Source organism: Gymnoscopelus microlampas (genome assembly GCF_963454915.1).
Source record: "Gymnoscopelus microlampas genome assembly, chromosome: 24".
NCBI lineage: Eukaryota > Metazoa > Chordata > Actinopteri > Myctophiformes > Myctophidae > Gymnoscopelus > Gymnoscopelus microlampas.
In genome coordinates this window covers 15,136,028-15,153,634 of record NC_139961.1, presented here as the reverse complement: position 1 = coordinate 15,153,634, position 17,607 = coordinate 15,136,028, and the positions used below count along the sequence as shown (strand labels likewise).

The window sequence follows — 17,607 nt, the reverse complement described above, 5'->3', positions numbered from 1 at the left end:
AATAGATAATAGAAAACATTGTGTATTTTTATATCAAAAGTCAATAAAAAGCCAATCTTAATTACTTCCTGAGAACGAAAACGTGCTGCTTGATGACACAGATCAACTTTCATGAATAAAAATGAATCTTGATTTCGTCCACCTGTGTGATTCCCATATAGCTGCACGTTCCTCCAAACACTTTTAATTACAGAGCTCCTCTGTTTTGAGTCTCATTCAAGATGACATCCAGACGGTGTATTACTCATTTTAAACTTAATCAGCACACTAAAATATGTATCTGAAAACATTTTATTTTAGAAATAAGCAACTTGGTAACAAACAAATCCTGCACAGTGGCCGTCTCTGTCTCCCTTCATGGCCAGCCTGCCCCTGCAAGGCTACAAACACTAACACTGCACACCATAGCCTGAAGGGATGGAACCTTCTGATTGGTTGCGAGGCCATTTCAGACTGACACTTCAAAATAAAATGACTGAAAATGTCATTGCACCGGACCTTTGAATAACACACCAAAACGGCTCAAACCTTTGGTGTTCTTGTCGGTGTAGGAGGCGTCCATCTGCAGCTGTTTGAGACCAGCAGGCATGCTGTCCAGCTGCTTGAGTGCAGAGGGCAGGCTGTCCAGCTGTTTCAGTGCAGAGGGCAGGCTGTCCAGCTGTTGGGTTGAGAAGTCTTTGATGTCGTTGATGCCGTAGTGATCCAGCAGCAGGGCCAGCTTCTGCAAGGAGCCGCCTGCGGGCCACACAGGTGTTAAGTGTTAACCACTTAAACCTATAGCTCTGGTCCACATTTTCACCATTCTTTTCCAAAAATAGCAGATCTACAAGCTTGTAGTGCGGCACTCTGTGCCGCACTACAAGCTTGTATATCTGCTATTTTTGAATAGCCAAAGTGTAAAATAATGCTTTCAAAAAAGTGACACAGATGCGTTCCAGGTCAAGTACCCACAGCAGATGGCACAAATGATTTCTCGTACCTTTTTCTGTAGTTAACGAGACCCTAAGCCTCCTGCCTGATGGTAATAGCTCAACTGATTAGTGACGACGGCGGGTAGAGTCATTATAAAACTCCATTATTAATTATTCATTGTATTTATTGAATCGGTTTTGATTCAATGAGGGCTTTGTTGTCGTTGTTCAGTGTGATGTATGCTGACAGTGGGTGAGTATAGGATCATATAACTGTCAAGTACATCGCTGAGTAGTTGAATTTTCATTATGGATGACATGATTGTGGGTTTACAGTCTCATAAAATGTGTATTATGTTCATGTCCCTCCCTCTCTCTCTCTTCCCCTCTGTCTCTCCACCCCGTCCGTCCGTCCGTCTCTCTCCACCCCGTCCGTCCGTCTGTCTGTCTGTCTGTCTGTCTGTCTGTCTGTCTGTCTGTCTGTCTGTCTGTCTCTCTGTCTCTCTGTCTCTCTGTCTCTCTGTCTCTCTGTCTCTCTCTCTCTCTCTCTCTCTCTCTCTCTCTCTCTCTCTCTCTCTCTCTCTCTCTCTCTCCCCATGTCTGTATGTCTGTCTCTCTCTCCCTGTCTGTCTGTCTGTCTGTCTGTCTGTCTGTCTCTCTCTCTCTCCCCATGTCTGTCTGTCTGTCTCTCTCTCCCCCTGTCTGTCCGTCTCTCCCCCTGTCTGTCTGTCCGTCTCTCTCTCCCCCTCTCCCCATGTCTGTCCGTCTCTCTCTCCCCCTGTCTGTCTGTCTTTCTCTCCCCCTGTCTGTCTGTCTGTCTTGCCTGTCTCTCTCTCCCCATGTCTGTCTGTCTGTCTGTCTCCCCCCCCCCCCCCCTCACCATCCAGTGCAGCCAGAGACTCGTAGTCCTCCTGCGGCGGCGGCTTCATCTTCTTCTCCGGACGCTCTTCTTCTTCTTCTTCTTCCTGCCGCTGCCTGCTGCCTGCTGCCTGCTGGGAAACGTAGTCCTCTCCGTAGTCCAGGGGGAAGTCCGGCCGCGCCGGGAAGAAATCCGAGGCGGTGGGGAGGCCGCCGGCCGCTCTATGGTGAGAGAGGGGCTGCGTGGAGGAAGAGGAGTGGTGGAAAGTAACTAAGTACATTTACTTAAGTACTGTGCTCAAGTACAATTTTGAGATATTTCTACTTTAATAGAGCATTTCCAAAACTTTTACTTCTACTCCATTACATCTCAGAGGCAAATATTGCACACTCCACTGCACTTAGTTATTTGAAAACTTACTTAGTTACTAGTTACTTTGTAGATTTAGATTATTATTACAAAAGATCATTTAACCACTTCAGCCCTATTTAAACTTTGGCTATTTGAAAATAGCAGACAAGCCCACAACGTTTTGCAACGTGACACGTTGTGGGCTTGTAGATCTGCTATTTCAATACTCAAGATTTTAATACACTTACACTATACATATAAGATACCTTGTGAAACGGGACATTTGGTACTCTAAGTACATTTTGATGCCAATACTTTTGTACTTTCACTCAAGTGAATTATGAATTCCGGGAACCTTTCACTTGTAACACAGAGTGTTTCTACATTGCAGTATTGACACTTATTTAAAGGTAGGGTAAGTGATTTGCTTTGGTTAAAATAAGTGTTAAATAGCTCTATATTCTGATAGACCTCATTGCTATAGAGTGTTTGTTCAGTAACAGGAGTCTCCTTGTCTCTCCACCTCTTTATTAAACAGAAAATGCATTTTCGTTTCAGTTTCAGTTTCATTTCCAATTTCATCCAACCAGGACAGAGAACTCAATCAGGATATAGATTAAACAAGTGAAATTGGAAGTGATGACACTAAGAAATGAGCAGAAAAAAATGGAAATGGAACACTATACAAATTAAGCTTAAAAATGGGTACTTTCTCCTGATTGGCTGAGATTTTGACACCTACCGAAAAATGTATTTTCTGTTTATTAAAGAGCTGGAGAGACGGGGAGACATCTGTTACTGAACAAACACTCTATAGCAATGATTACTAGTATCAGAATATAGTATTTTAACCTTTTAACAAAATACTTTTTGTTTCAACCAAAAAATATCACTTACCCTACCTTTAAGTAAAAAACATTTAAAAAAAGTACTTTTTCCACCACTGAGGAGGAGGAGGAGGAAGGGGAGGAAGAAGAGAGGAGGAAGGAGACCAGGTCCTCGAGTAGCTGCTGGTCCTGGTGGTCCACCGAGCCGGATCCTCTGGACGAGGAGCGAGGGGAGGCGAGGCGAGGGGGGCTTCTGCCGTCGTACAGGGAGTTGAGGGAACGCTCCTCTTCGTCTTGGTAGCCGAACTGCTGCTGCAAAGGAGGGACAGACGGACAAGAGGCCGTGGTTCTGTGGTTCTTTTTAACACAGAGATCTTCAACAGGGGGTCCGGGACCCCTAGGGGGTCCTCAGAGTTACTACAGGGGGTCCGCCAAATCTTTATGTGATAGGATTTTTCTTTTTACCATAACCACTCGAAACCTAGCATCCCTTTTCTGAGGAGAACTTTAGCCAAAAATAGCAGATCTAAAAGCCCACAACGCCTCGCGCTGCGAGGCGTTGTGGGCTTGTAGATCGGCTATTTTTGGCAAAGAGGTATAGGTGTAGAGGGAAAAAAGAGCAGTACCAAGTAAACAAAAGCAAGTATAATCTTAAACACAATTTTATACAATATAGAGGGCGTCCCTGCTTCATCTCTCTCTCAGCTAGGGGGTCCTTGGCCTGAAAACGTTGAAGACCCCTGTTTTAACACATTCAATCCGAGAACACATCTGTCATTTTAGAATTATTTGGCTATTCAAAAATAGCAGATATACAAGCTCATAGCGCGGCACGCTATGAGCTTGTAGATCAGCTATGTTTTTTTAAATCGTGAAAAGTTGTGCAAATCTTTGAGTATATACATTTTTAAAGCGAACATTTCTAACTCAAAGCTTTGCTTCTGGGGGGGTCCCTGGAACAACATATTTTACAAATGTTCGCTTTAAAAAATATATATATTCAAAGATTGGCACAAATTTTCACGATTTTTCAAAAATAGCCAAAGAAATCCATAATGACAGAGATGCGTTCCCGGCATTCCAAGGGCGTTTCTTTTCAGTTTGATATGCGTTAGTAGCCTCCCCCATTTTTTTCCCCCTCTGGGACCCCAATATATACAGTCCTGCAAAATCCTCAGGGTTCATTTAACTCGGAGGTTTGGTTACATTTGTACACTATTCACGTGGATCCATTAGGTTCCTGACCATCAATCATTTATCAGGGGACCCCCTGGAACCTCCTTCAATGATCCCCGGGGGTCCCCTGACCCCAGGTTGAGAACACAGTTGACATATCTGATATTTCAGCTGACTGGATACTCCTCCCTGCCTGGCAGCAAGGACTTCCTACTTAACCCATTAAGAACTGAAGGCGATTCTACAAATGTCTTCTAAATCCTAACAGTATTCTGAAAAAAACACTCGAGTTCTGGGTACCCGTGAGGCGGGCCCGTCCGTCCGTTCGGGCGGGCCCTGAGTTTATAGGTTCCGACCGGAGACTCCCCGCCGACGAGCGCCGCACGCCCGCCGCCGGCCCAGGGTAACACTTATCGCCACAAGAAGGCCCACGGCCCCGCCGACGACCCCCGTGAGAGAGCGCGACGGGGCATAGGACCCCAGGGGACGATTGCGGAATACTCTGGCGGCCGCGAACGGCCACCAGGCCATTCCTGGACCGGGGCTAGACGTACGGACGACCCGGTGCGAGTTTGACAAGGCCTTTGGGCCCGGGCCGGGAGGAGCGGCGGCTGAGCGACGCGGGCGAGACCGGGCCCCGAGGAGCCCGGCGCCACGCGCCACTGCCGACACCGCACCCGGCCGCGGACCGCGGCGAGGTTTTTTCTTGGCGACGGACCCCCGGGCGCCGCAGGTCACCGCCCCGCCGAGGCGGGGATCGGGGCTGCGGACATTGAAGCCCCCCGACGACCCTCCGGAAAAGAGCCTCGAGTTCTGGGACCGCGGCAAAGGGTTTTCCGTGCCTCCAGACCCCCGCGCGAGGGTGACGTGTTTTTTCGATAACTTTTTTCATTTATTTTTTATATTTTTTTTGGAAAATGAAAACAATTTAATACAATAAAAAAAATAATTAAAAAAAATGAAAAAAGTAATCGAAAAAAACACAGCCCCCTCACATATTAGGAGGGCAGGGTGAGTCAGCAGAACCAAGGACGGGTGTTTTTGATGAATCTACCAGGTTAAAAATGGAGTGAAGTTGAAGTTATAATGGGTTTGTATAGGAAGGGGTGTGTCTGATAAAATGATTATCAAATATCTAAATACTAAATTAAGCAACTTAAAAACGGTCTGGGGGGCTCACAAAAGCCTGAGTAGACGATAAAATGACCCAAATAAATAAATGTCGCTGCGGTGCACTACAGTGCAACCGTGTTTGTGCAAGACCGACGTCGTATTCGATGACGCAAGATTCGAGGCGGCTCAGCTTAAAAGCCGACTACACGCGGTGTGTGAGGACCATTAGCGCAGGAGAGAGAGACTTACCGAGCAGCCTAAGAGATAAACCATTAGAGCAGAGGTAGAGCTACAAACCAGTACTTATTAGCTTATATTATTCTGCCTCTAATCGCACCATAAACATTCCTGGATAATACAGTAAGACAAATCCCTGGTTTAAGGTCTTTCAGGAGACTGGACAGTTCCCAGTTGAGCGGTTCTAAGTGGTTGTTTCTTACAATATATTTCCAGTGTTTCACACGTTCACTTTGATTCTCATTTGCGTAGTTATGGCCTCTGTCAGCAGCCTCCTGTCTGAAGAGAACTTCCTGTGTTCCATCTGCCTGGACGTGTTCACTGATCCAATCACCACGGCGTGTGGACACAACTTCTGCAAAACCTGCATCACGCGTTACTGGGATGCCAACGTACCAATGTGTCGGTGTCCACTATGTAACAGAACATTCCATAGGAGGCCAGAAGTAGCCGTTAACACGTTCATTTCCGACATGGTCGATCGGTTCAGGAGCCACAAGTTGAAAGAGCAATACGAAGGCCTGACAGAGGCCGAGGTTCAACGGATGATCCGGGAGAGAGAGGTGCGGATCCAGGAGGTCAAGCTCTCGGTGGAGAGCTGCAAGGACGTCGCGGACCGAGAGATCGCGAACAGCGCGCAGGTCTTCGCCGCGCTGATGAGCTGCATCGAGAGGAGCCAGGCCGAGCTCATCCACGTGATCGAGGAGAAGAAGAAGACGACGGAGAAGCAGGCCGAGGGCATCGTCGGAGATCTGCGACGGGAGATCACAGAGTTAAAGAGGAGGAACTCCGAGCTGAAGCGGCTCTCGCAAGTCGAGGACCGCCTCCACCTCCTCCAGAGCGCCACGCCCATCGTCAGCACCCTTCCGCCCGCCGCCAAGGACTGGACGAAGGTCAGCGTCAATCAGTCGTCGTACGCGGGGACCGTGAGGACGGCTGTGGCTCAGCTGGAGAAGGCCCTCAGTCTGGAGATGGAGAAGCTGTGTAACGCTGAGCTGAGGAGGATCCAGCAATACGCAGGGGATGCAGCTCCGGACCTTAAAAATACATACAAATAGGAGGATCTCGGTTTTTGGCCCCTGTCTCGCCGGGGGAGGTTCTGGGACATCCAGCACTTAATGTCAAAGAGAGACATGACGGGATATGGGGACATACTGTCGGCGTTGCCAGATTCGGTGAGAGAAACAAGCAACCAGGTCTAGGAAAACCAGCCCAAAAGAAGCAACTATGGGCCACATGAGCACTTTAACATATTCATCAGCCATTTGAAATTTTTCAAATTTCAACTAAAATCTTGCGGGGAAATTATTACAAGCAGATCTGGCAACCCTTACAGTACGGTATTGCATAACAATGGACATGGACGGAAGGAAGTAAATTCATGAATGTTTTTCACATATTACGAATAATGTCACGTTGCGAAATCGAACGATCAGCCTTGTCCAAACAGTTCCAAACTTACATAATCAATATCAGAAATGATCTAGTACGGAGACAACAGGTACTGACACAGACGACACAAAGTACTCTGACAATGGCTACTACGCTAGTATGATTTATCAAAAAAGATTGTATTTTTTAATTTACTGTGTGTGTGTGTGTGTGTGTGTGTGTGTGTGTGTGTGTGTGTGTGTGTGTGTGTGTGCGTGTGCGTGCGCGGCTAGCCTCACGACGTCTGAGATCCACATTGGAGCCAAACCATTCCCATGTGGATGCCGAGAGCCACATGATTACATTTTTTTAAAGGCGTGGCTCTGTGGGAGGCTATAGCCGCTTATAAATGGGTCTGTCTGCCCTGTCTGTCGTTGAGTGTGCGCGCGCGTGTGTACGCATGTCTAATCGCAAGCTGCTGGACGGATTGGCGTCACATTTCTTGTGCATGCATACCAGTCGGCCAAGAAAGTAACTATACCCACATTTCTCTTTCCCATAATATGGGAAAAAATATTCATCAATATTATTGTGCATATCTTTTGTCGTATCAACGGAACTAACATAGTATACTTTAACCCATTGAGACCTGAAGCCGATACTACATGTCTCCTAAATCCCAACAGTTTTCTGAAAAACGTATGTTTCTATATCAGTGGTGCTCAAACTTTTTCATGTCAAGGACCCCCAAAATTATATGTATTTGGCCGCGGACCCCCATCAAAATATTTTGTTCCAGGGACCCCCAGAAGCAAAGATTTGAGTTTAAAATGTTCGCTTTAAAATATATATATTCAAAGATTTGCACACATTTTCACGAATTTTCAAAAATAGCAGATCTTCAAGCTCGTAGCGCGGCACTCGGTGCCGCGCTACGAGCTTGTAGATCTGCTATTTTTGAATAGCCTAAAGTGTAAAATAATGCTTTTTAGCTCAAATCTAAAAATGACACAGTTCCAGGTCTTAATGGGTTAAATTATTAGTTATCTGTACCACAATGAAAACTCACTTTTCAAGGTTTGAAAGAAGAAATAGCATGACTTTTTTTTATATACAGTATATACACATTTTTAAATACATTAATGTTACATTGTCATTAAAATCTTAATATATTCACGGCCCACCAGTCAGTGTTGCCAGATTCCGTGAGAGACACAAGCAACCAGGTCTAGGATAACAAGCCCAGAAGAAGCGAAGTGGGCCACATGAGCACTTTAAACCAACACATCGGCTATTTGAAAATAGCAGATCTGCAAGCTCACAACGCGTCGCAACGCGTCGTCCGGCCCACAGGTTGACAATCGCTGTCAGAGACTCATGATGTCATAGACTCATGATGTCATAGACTGACCACATGAAGGCCAACATCCACATGGGAGCCATGCCGTTATTACACTATACCTCTTATTTGTATGACGTGGCTCTGAAAGAGGTTAGCCATCTAGATCTATAAGAGTATCTGGAGCTAATATATGCAGTATATCGTAAAGTATACAGTATATATATATATATATATATATATCTATATATGTATATATATATATATATATATATATATATATATATATATATATACATACATACATGGTATGTCAGACTACAGCGTCACACAAAAGTAACAAAAGTAGCCGATCTGCAAGCTCTAAACGCGGCGCGAAGCGACGCGTTTTGAGCTTGTCGATCTGCTATTTTTGTCGTTTCGTTATTTGGATCCTGAAAAATCACACCCTGTGTGAAGAGAGTGGTGCCTTTGAAGAGCCCCGTATTGATGTTGTCATCAATGTTTGTTTATTGGACAGACATACATACATACGGACACACGGACAAAGTCATGTATAGGAGTGGTTGGCACCACTAAAAAAAAAACAGTTTTGGACGATATATGCCATAGAGTCATAATATATCCAGAGAATGGACGGCCCTGCCATGTAGTCGCATTTCAGTGACATCACTGTCTATGCGAGCGCCGAGCGCCGACCTCGAAGAGGGGAAGGGCAAGTTAATACAACAACGGTAAACCCACACGTTTACCGTTGTTGTATTAACTTGCCTGGATGTAGTTGGGGAAATAACCCGACTAAATGGAATGGGGCCATATCCCGACATTTTCAACTACTTAGTGAATTCTCCAGGTTAGTATCAATATACAAAGTCTTCCAAGATGCTGTTTGGATAATTGTCCAAAATAAATAGCCTATAAAAACGATACATGAGAGACAAACGTTTGTAGTCCGCCGTGTGTCTCTATGCGCAGTAGTGTCCTAAATGTGGAATGTGTCTTGCGATACCAGATTTGTCCACCAGGCTCCTATGGCTTCATTAATCCTCCGTGGTGGATCTGGGGGCTTGTATATATAACACGTCAATCTCGGAACCCAGAGACACACTGAAAAGGAAAAACAGCGATCTCTGCTGTTCGTTCCTCCTCAGTGTGACTCTGGGACAATGCCGACGCAGCACATGTGCGCAAGGAAACAGGGTTTAAGTCTGCCTTCACCGCTCCACTTCCGGTGGTGAGCTTGCGTTTTCATTCCGACAAGATAACATTTCTACACGGAACACTAACACGGATGACCATGGATCGTTTTGGTTATAAGCCCACTTGTTTCTATGATGAAAGAGTAAGTTCAAATGTGAATATCTTTCCGTGGTTTTGTCTGCTCCGCGGATGCTATTGTTAAATTAGTTTCGGCTAGTTTCGAGTAGGGAAGGACGACGGACACGTGAATCCCGCCCACTACATTTGATTGGGTAAAGCGCGGCCTGCTTCCTGATCTGAAGGCACGCCCACTCCCACACAGTGTGCACACGTTATGACGAACCTTCAGGAAGATTCCAACGCAGTGCAGAATCTGTTCTTGAGAGATTAATAACACGTAGATATTAGGCTTTTTTGGGGTCTTCAGGCACAGGCTCTGTGCCTCCCTGCTACACTGGACACGTAGGGTTGGGTATCAATTGGGTTTTTATCTGATAACGGTGCCAGAACCGATACTTTTCAATACAAAAAAGTGTAATTATTGACAATATTGGAATTTTTTGTTTTGTTTTTTGTTTGCCAAAAAAAATTGTTTGCCAAAAAAAATCCAAATTTAATTTGGACAATGTTGTACTCTCCAGGGGGACCCTTGGTTTTAATTCTGAGAGCCTGCCTTACGTTGTGCTGATTCTAGATCCGCCTAAATCATCACACAAGTTACACAGCACTACAATACGGTACCTAATTGGTTTTCACTTGCATATTTTTCGACATAAATACGTTTAGTGACCACTTCTCTAAATAGTAGCTCTCAGTAGCTTTGGAACCAGACATTTTATTTTTCTTTCATTTTTCTTTTCATTTGGTCGGTGGTGGAAAAAGTACTGAGACCCACTAGACCATTGGTTCTCAAAGTGGGGTCCGGGGACCCCCAGGGGTCCCTGAGGGAGTTCCAGGGGGTCCCCAGCTAAATGATATATTAGGCACCAAATTGACCCTTATGGGTCTGTAACTCTGAGAGTGTACAAATGGAACCAAATGGACCCTAACGGGTCCATTTGGTTCCATTTGTACACTCTCAGAGTTAAATTAACATAGATTTTACAATATAAATTGGGGTCCAAGTGATAGAAATGCCATTAAATGGGGGTCCGTAGCCCTAATGCAGCGGTTCCCAAACTTATTTAGCTGTGCACCCCTTATTACATCCTGACCTAGATGACGCACCCCCCCGGGGCGTCATCTAGGCAAACCAATTAGGTTGGTTTGCCTAGATGGCAGGTCACGCACCCCCTGGTGGGCGCTCGCGCACCACAGTTTGGGAACCCCTGCCCTAATGCATGTCAAACTGGGGGTCCTTGAAATTAAAATGGTTGAGAATCACTGCTAGAGCCGTAAAAAATCTTCTCTTATCGGGGGTCCCTGGCATATCTTTTCAAATGGGGGTCCGCGGCCCAATACGTGTCAATTTGGGGGTCTTTGACATGAAAAAGTTTGAGAACCACGGCACTAGACTATCCCTTGTCTAGGTCTGATGTCTGGCGTGACATTTCCTGACCTGGCGGTAGTTGTACGGGTCCAGCAGAGGGGTCTGCATGTGAACCGAGGAGCGGGGTGGATCCAGCATCATGTAGTCCAGGTACTGTTGCATCAGCTCGGGGTCGGTCTGCTCGGCACCCCCCTGGGCCCTCTGGTTGGTGGCAACATTCCCTGGAGCTCTGAGAGAATAGGACATGAGATTAACCACTTCAACCTGGCAGCCCTATTTCGGGCATGTCATTTATACGCAATCTTTTTTTGCCTATCCACAAGTTTCCTAGGGCGTTGTGGGCATCACTTCCTGTCAATTTGATCCAATCAAATCCAATCAAATCCAATGACATCCAATCAAATCTGTCTGTCTGTCTGTCTGTCTGTCTGTCTGTGTGTGTGTGTGTGTGTGTCTGTGTGTGTGTGCGTGTCTAAAAGTCATTAATAGGAAAATGGTTTATGTTTATGTAGAATACAGTATTATGGCCGAAGCTGTGAATAGACAGTGAGATGCGTCTGCACCGGTAGTCCTTTATGTTTAGATTTCGTACAATCAGTCCGTTAATACATAGATTAATTAATTCATAGATTGTTAATACACAGATTGTTGTGTGTTCTCTCACTGTTTCAACGTCCTCTCGCGTCGTTTGCCGGTAGAGCTGGTGACTCGTGGGACCCGACTCAGCTCTCGTCCAATGATCAGCTGGGTGATGTCATCCTGCCAGGTCAGGCCTGTGCACCCATAGGGTGACAGAGACGTCAAATCACACAGTTATTTATTTTTGATTGTTACGTTTTCCATTAGACGTATACCACCTTCTAGGGCAGTGGTTCTCAAAAGTGGTGTCAGGTGGGGATCTCCCCAGGGGTCATTGGGGGGGGGGGGGGGGGGTTCCAGGGCAGAACCCTATACCTAACCCTGACCCTAACCCTAACCGCACGTGGAAGCCACTAGTCGGAGTGGCGAGATGTCGGAATGGAAGGAGCACCCCGAATAGGAGCATTAAGCTGAATGTGAGGAGAAAATATATATTAATTACATTCATATTTAATGTAATTACTGCTGTGACTGACCTTTTTAAGGGGTCTGTTGCCACGGTGGCCTGAGAACTCGATTGAGACCAAACAAAATAGCAGGGCATCTGCACCGATCTCCTTATGCAACTTTAACAATAACGCGCTTTAGGAGTGACTGTTTGAGACTCAGACAACGGCTAGCTTTGCTACAACCGAACAAAAGTGAGGACATTTCACTGGTCGTCACTTTTCAAGAAGGTTAGAATTTGAGGTCAGAAGCAGCACTATGTTAATGTTAAAATTGTGTGAAGGGTTTTTTCTTTTTTTTTAACACATCGGGTGCCAAACACGGTCTGAACCGTGTTTTCACAGAGTAGCGCTTTGGTGCCGAACACGATCTGAACCGTGTTTTCAGCTTTTTCCACACGGGAGGGGCTGGAGCAGCTCTGGAATCACCCGTGGTGATTCTGAGAAGGAAAGGACAGATGGATCACCGTGTCAAAGAACATGGCTCCCATCCGCTTCCGTTCTATCTCCTTCTCTAAAACCCCTATAAAAGGTCCTTACACACCGGGGCGATTTTTTCATGCGAATAATACGCTTCTTTTTAAAACCGTATAAAGTCAATGGAAGTGTACATGGAGCGAAAAAGCGAAAAAGCGTCTTTTAATTATTCGGAACGAGTCCGAATTTTGCGTATATTCGCATATTCGCCCGGTGTGTAACCACCTTAACTCCGAAACTTTTTACGCTGTGGAAAACGACTCATTTTGTATGCACGATCGCTGCGCCACTGTTACTCGCGTGAGAGATGCTATCGTTCCAGGCGTTAGCCAGGACCATCGGGCAAAATGGAGGCATGCTTTTTTTTCCACATGGAATGCACGTCGTGGAGTCTACAGCTTAAACAGCGCTGCGCAGCTCAACGGTGAGATTTCGGCACCGAACGTAATCTGTTATTATAAAATGCTGGCACCCAATGTGTTAAAGATATTTTTGGGCCTTTTTCTGCCTTTATTGATAGGTAGGTATACAGTAGACCAGTGGTTCTCAACCAGTGGTCCGGGGATTACCAGTGTCCCCAGCTAAATGATGGAGAGTTGGTAACCAAATGGACCCTTATAGATCTTTAACTCTTGAGAGTGTAAAATGAAACCAAATGGACCCTTACGGGTCCATTTGGTTTCATTTTACCCTCTCAAGTGTTAAATTATTGTTAAACATCTGCATTGCAGACCAAAAGGAAAACACAACGCTGTTGCTTTTGATGCTTTATCTGACCCACTCTTAAACAAAATAATTAAATTCAAGTAAACGATCAGTACACTTAAAAAATACCAATGAAAACGATCAAGCTCAGTTCTTTGGTCCCGCAAACGCAAAGTTCTTTTAAATGTTTCCAATGAGTATTGTAATCCAAAAGTAATCCAACAGATATTGTCGACCTTCTATTTTCCTGAAAATCATGTAAATCCCAAAGTCATCAAATGAAAAGGCAATGCATCGCATAAAAAGTATACTCCTCAACCAACCTTCAAGTCAGGAGGCCACGTGAGTTCCTTTGTCCAAAAGCTCCGACTGGCTTCAGGGTTAAACACTCAGAAATGTTCCTCGACCAAACTTCTCCCCTTCCACTCCCAAAGTTCTCCGGCCACACTACTCAGTGGTTTATTAAAGGTAGGGTAAGTGATATTTTTTGGTTAACCCATTGAGACCTGAAGCCGATTCTACATGTCTCCTAAATCCCAACAGTTTTCTGAAAAACCTATGTTTCTATATCAGTGGTTCTCAATCTTTTTCATGTCAAGGACCCCCCAAAATTATATGTATTTGGCCGCGTACCCCCATCAAAATATTTTGTTCCAGGGACCCCCAGAAGCAAAGATTTGAGTTAAAAATGTCCGCTTTAAAGATATATATATTCAAAGATTTGCACACATTTTCACGAATTTTCAAAAATAGCAGATCTACAAGCTTGTAGCACGGCACTCGGTGCCGCGCTATGAGCTTGTATATCTGCTATTTTTGAATAGCCCAAAGTGTAAAATAATGCTTCTTAGCTCAAATCTAAAAATGACACAGTTCCAGGTCTTAATGGGTTAAAACAAAAAGTATTTTGTTAAAAGGTTAAAGCACTATATTCTGATAGTAATCATTGCTATAGTGTGTTTGTTCAGTAACAGGAGTCTCCCCGTCTCTCCAGCTCTTTAATAAACAGAAAATACATTTTCCGGTAAGTGTCAAAATCTCAGCCAATCAGGAGAAAGTACCAATTTTTAAGCTTCATTTTTATAGTGTTCCAGTTCCAATTTTGCCTGCTCATTTCTTAGTGGCATCACTTCCAATTTCACTTGTTTAATCTATATCCTGATTGAGTTCTCTATCCTGATTGGATAAAATTGGAAATGAAACTGAAACTGAAACGAAAATGCATTTTCTGTTTTATAAAGAGCTGGAGAGACAAGGAGACTCCTTTTACTGAACAAACACTCTATAGCAATGAGTACTATCAGAATATAGAGCTATTTAACACTTATTTTAACCAAAGAAAATCACTTACCCTACCTTTAATTCCTGATTTTGGTTTTGTTTTGGCTTACAAGAGTCTCTTTCTCAAACACCACCAAACACTCTTTTTTCAATACCTAAAATGGAACCCCCGGCCGCCTCACTTCCTGCACTTTTATAGCTGTTCCTGATACCTCACTTCCTGTGGAACTTTTGCAACATTTGCTGCTTTTTCCCCACAGCGCCCCCTATGAGTGAACCCCGTCAACAGAAAATGATTTATAATGGCCATAATCACCTTACACAAAACAAAACATGTTTTCCCGTACACTACATTTAGGTGTTAAATATTCAACCATATTTTAAGCAATATATTCCCCTGTTCACCAAGTATGTTATGATTCTTATGTGTCTTTTTCTTTCAATACTCATCAAACCTGGATAGGAAATACATTATTTCACACATTAAATGTGGTAGTGTGACAACACCAATGTCTCTTAGGGCTAGGGTTAGAAATAGATGTAGTGTTTAATTCATCCTACGTATAAAGAATGCACTGCAACACTTGAGGCCAAGTGTTCATGACGAATAAAATCACAGCTTCGACGTTCAACGGCACTCGCCTTTGGCGCGTGCCCTGCGATCACTGCAGTATTTTCCAATGGTGTAAAGTAACTAAGTACATTTACTCAAGTGCCAAGAATGCCAGCACTAGATATACCCTGTTTTAATAAAACTCTGGCACTTAATGTGTTAAGTACACTTTTGAGAAAATTTTACTTTACTGGAGTATTTCCCATTTTCTGTACTTTTACTTCTACTCCACTACATCTCAGAGGCAAATGTTGTACTTTTACTCCACTACAGTTATTTGAAAACTTGATTTACTAGTTACTTTTCAGATATAAATTATGATATTATGAAACATACATTAACCACTTTAGCCCTACTTTATACATAGGCTATTATAAAATAGCCGATCTACAAGCTCACAACGCGTCGCATCGCGACGCGTTGTGAGCTTGTAGATCTGCTATTTTCAAAAACTTTAGTACTTTTATTTTTGGTACTTTAAGTACATTTTGATGCCAATACTTGTGTACTTTTACTCAAGTTCATTTTTAATTCTGGACTTTTACTTGTAACAGAGTATTTCTACATTGCAGTATGGATACTTTTACTTAAGTAAAAAAATTGTATACTTTTTTCCACCACTGCATTCAAACTGTGGACTGTGGCACTGTCACCTTGTATCATCAGCTCCTTGAGGACCTCCTGGAGTTTGTGGAGAACAGGAACAGACACCTGGTACTGAATCAGCTGCTCCTGAGGCCCACGGCACTGTCCAAACAACGCGTCTACAATGAGGAGAAGAGACAACAGCATCAACTACAGATAGGCTACATACAGTGAGGCATGCGGGCAAAATGCGCTCACACTAATACACACACAAACACAAAATGCATTCAAATGGGTGACAAATTAAATGAAGGGCCTGAATAAATGAGAGGACATAACAAATGTAGATGCAATCCATTAAGACCTGGAACGCATTTCAATCAGGAACACTCTCGTCTTAGTAGATAAAGATCACCATTTATTGCCACAAATGGAATACAGTTAAGCTTGGCGTTAAAGCTCCGCTCATGGGAGAATATTCACTGAATTTTGTCGAAGCAGCCTGCTAAGCATATATTCAGAGAATGCTTAAGCAAATCCCCCATAGGGGTACAATATGAACAACAAGCAGTATATTGACATATTAGATGATTCAGCATATACACATGTACATGATAAACACCAGAATTTAAGCCAATGCATACTTTAACAAGCAGATATACATGATAAACACCAGAATTTAAGCCAATGCATACTTTAACAAGCAGATATACATGATAATCACCAGTATTTTAGCCAATGCAGACTTTAAACAAGCAGATATACATGATAATCACAAGTATTATGGCCTATGCTAGACTATAATCAAAAAGGTGGAGGCTGGGGTGGAGGAGGCAGCTTAGCAGAAGTGGTCAGGCAGCAAGACCAGCAGAGCCTAGAGAATTCGAACCATATTTAAAGGAACCTTGTTGCTAATGTGTGAGCTGTGATTGGAGTATGAATGAGTGACGTAATGACCAGCTGAGCTGTGAATGGGGAATAGAAAGCTGATGTTCACATCAGCTGACTGACCGCTGGTTACAGCTTTGGCGTGCACGACTTCCGTGTCCTGCATGAACTAACGCTATGCTTCATTTGTGTCACTTTTTGATTTGAGCTAAAAAAGCATTATTTTACACTTTGGCTATTCAAAAATAGCAGATATACAAGCTCATGGCGCGGCACCGAGTGCCTTAGTTACTTAGTCAATAACTACATAAAGAGGGATGTTATAGTAGGGTTGCAGTGCATTTAACGCCTCATTACAGAGACAGATGCAGATTTGCGAGTTCAGCAGAGCAAACACCATAGACACTGGTCTGCAGAGATGTGGAAAAAAACAGTGATATGGTGAGATGAGTCATCCCTATTCCCCAACATTATTCTCTCACCATATTCTCGCACAAGTGGGCGAGTGCATGTGTGCCGTGTGCCATAGACCAGTGGTTCTCAACCAGTGGTCCGGGGACCACCATTTGTACTTGTGGGGGGGGTACCAGGGGTCCCCAGCGAAATTAGTTAACATAGCTTCACAATCATTTTAACCACTTAGCTTTGGTTATTGAAAAATAGCAGATATACAAGCTCATAGCGCGGCACCGAGTGCCGCGCTATGAGCTTGTAGATCTGCTATTTTTTGAAAAACGCAAAACTCTAATCTTTGCTTCTGGGGGTCACTGGAACCAAACATTTTCAGATGGGGGTCCGCGGCCAAACGTATATCAAGCTAGTCCTTGGCATGAAAAAAGGTTGAAAACCACTGCCATAAATCAAGAGAACGAACGACACAGGCCCGAATGTTTGAGGGTCCGCTGGCTCCGTTATATTGTGTGTGTGTGTGTGAGTCGGGGGGGATTTTTCTGGCATGGTTTGGGTTCAATTGTAGAGGGAGGAGACACTGCAAAATAAATACAACGTTATTCTGAGATCGCCTTTTGTCCTAGGATGAAACACTTCTATCCTGGTGGGAGTGGTCTTTTCTAGGATGACAATTACTGCCCCAATCCAGA

The 17,607-nt window shown here is 44.1% G+C and overlaps 1 protein-coding gene across 1 annotated transcript in view; it reads right to left on the bottom strand.

The window, feature by feature from the left end:
• The window catches only part of LOC311040560 (receptor-type tyrosine-protein phosphatase-like N), a gene marked incomplete at its 5' end in the record, with an annotated part of 71,029 nt that overhangs the window by 26,300 nt on the left and 27,122 nt on the right, over positions 1 to 17,607 (bottom strand). Inside the window, 6 exons of the mRNA XM_084050891.1 lie at positions 529 to 735; positions 1,792 to 2,008; positions 3,054 to 3,260; positions 10,943 to 11,102; positions 11,538 to 11,646; positions 15,688 to 15,798. Of these exons, the coding sequence (XP_083907017.1) occupies positions 529 to 735; positions 1,792 to 2,008; positions 3,054 to 3,260; positions 10,943 to 11,102; positions 11,538 to 11,646; positions 15,688 to 15,798 (1,011 nt within the window). The remainder of the gene's footprint in view (positions 1 to 528; positions 736 to 1,791; positions 2,009 to 3,053; positions 3,261 to 10,942; positions 11,103 to 11,537; positions 11,647 to 15,687; positions 15,799 to 17,607) is intronic.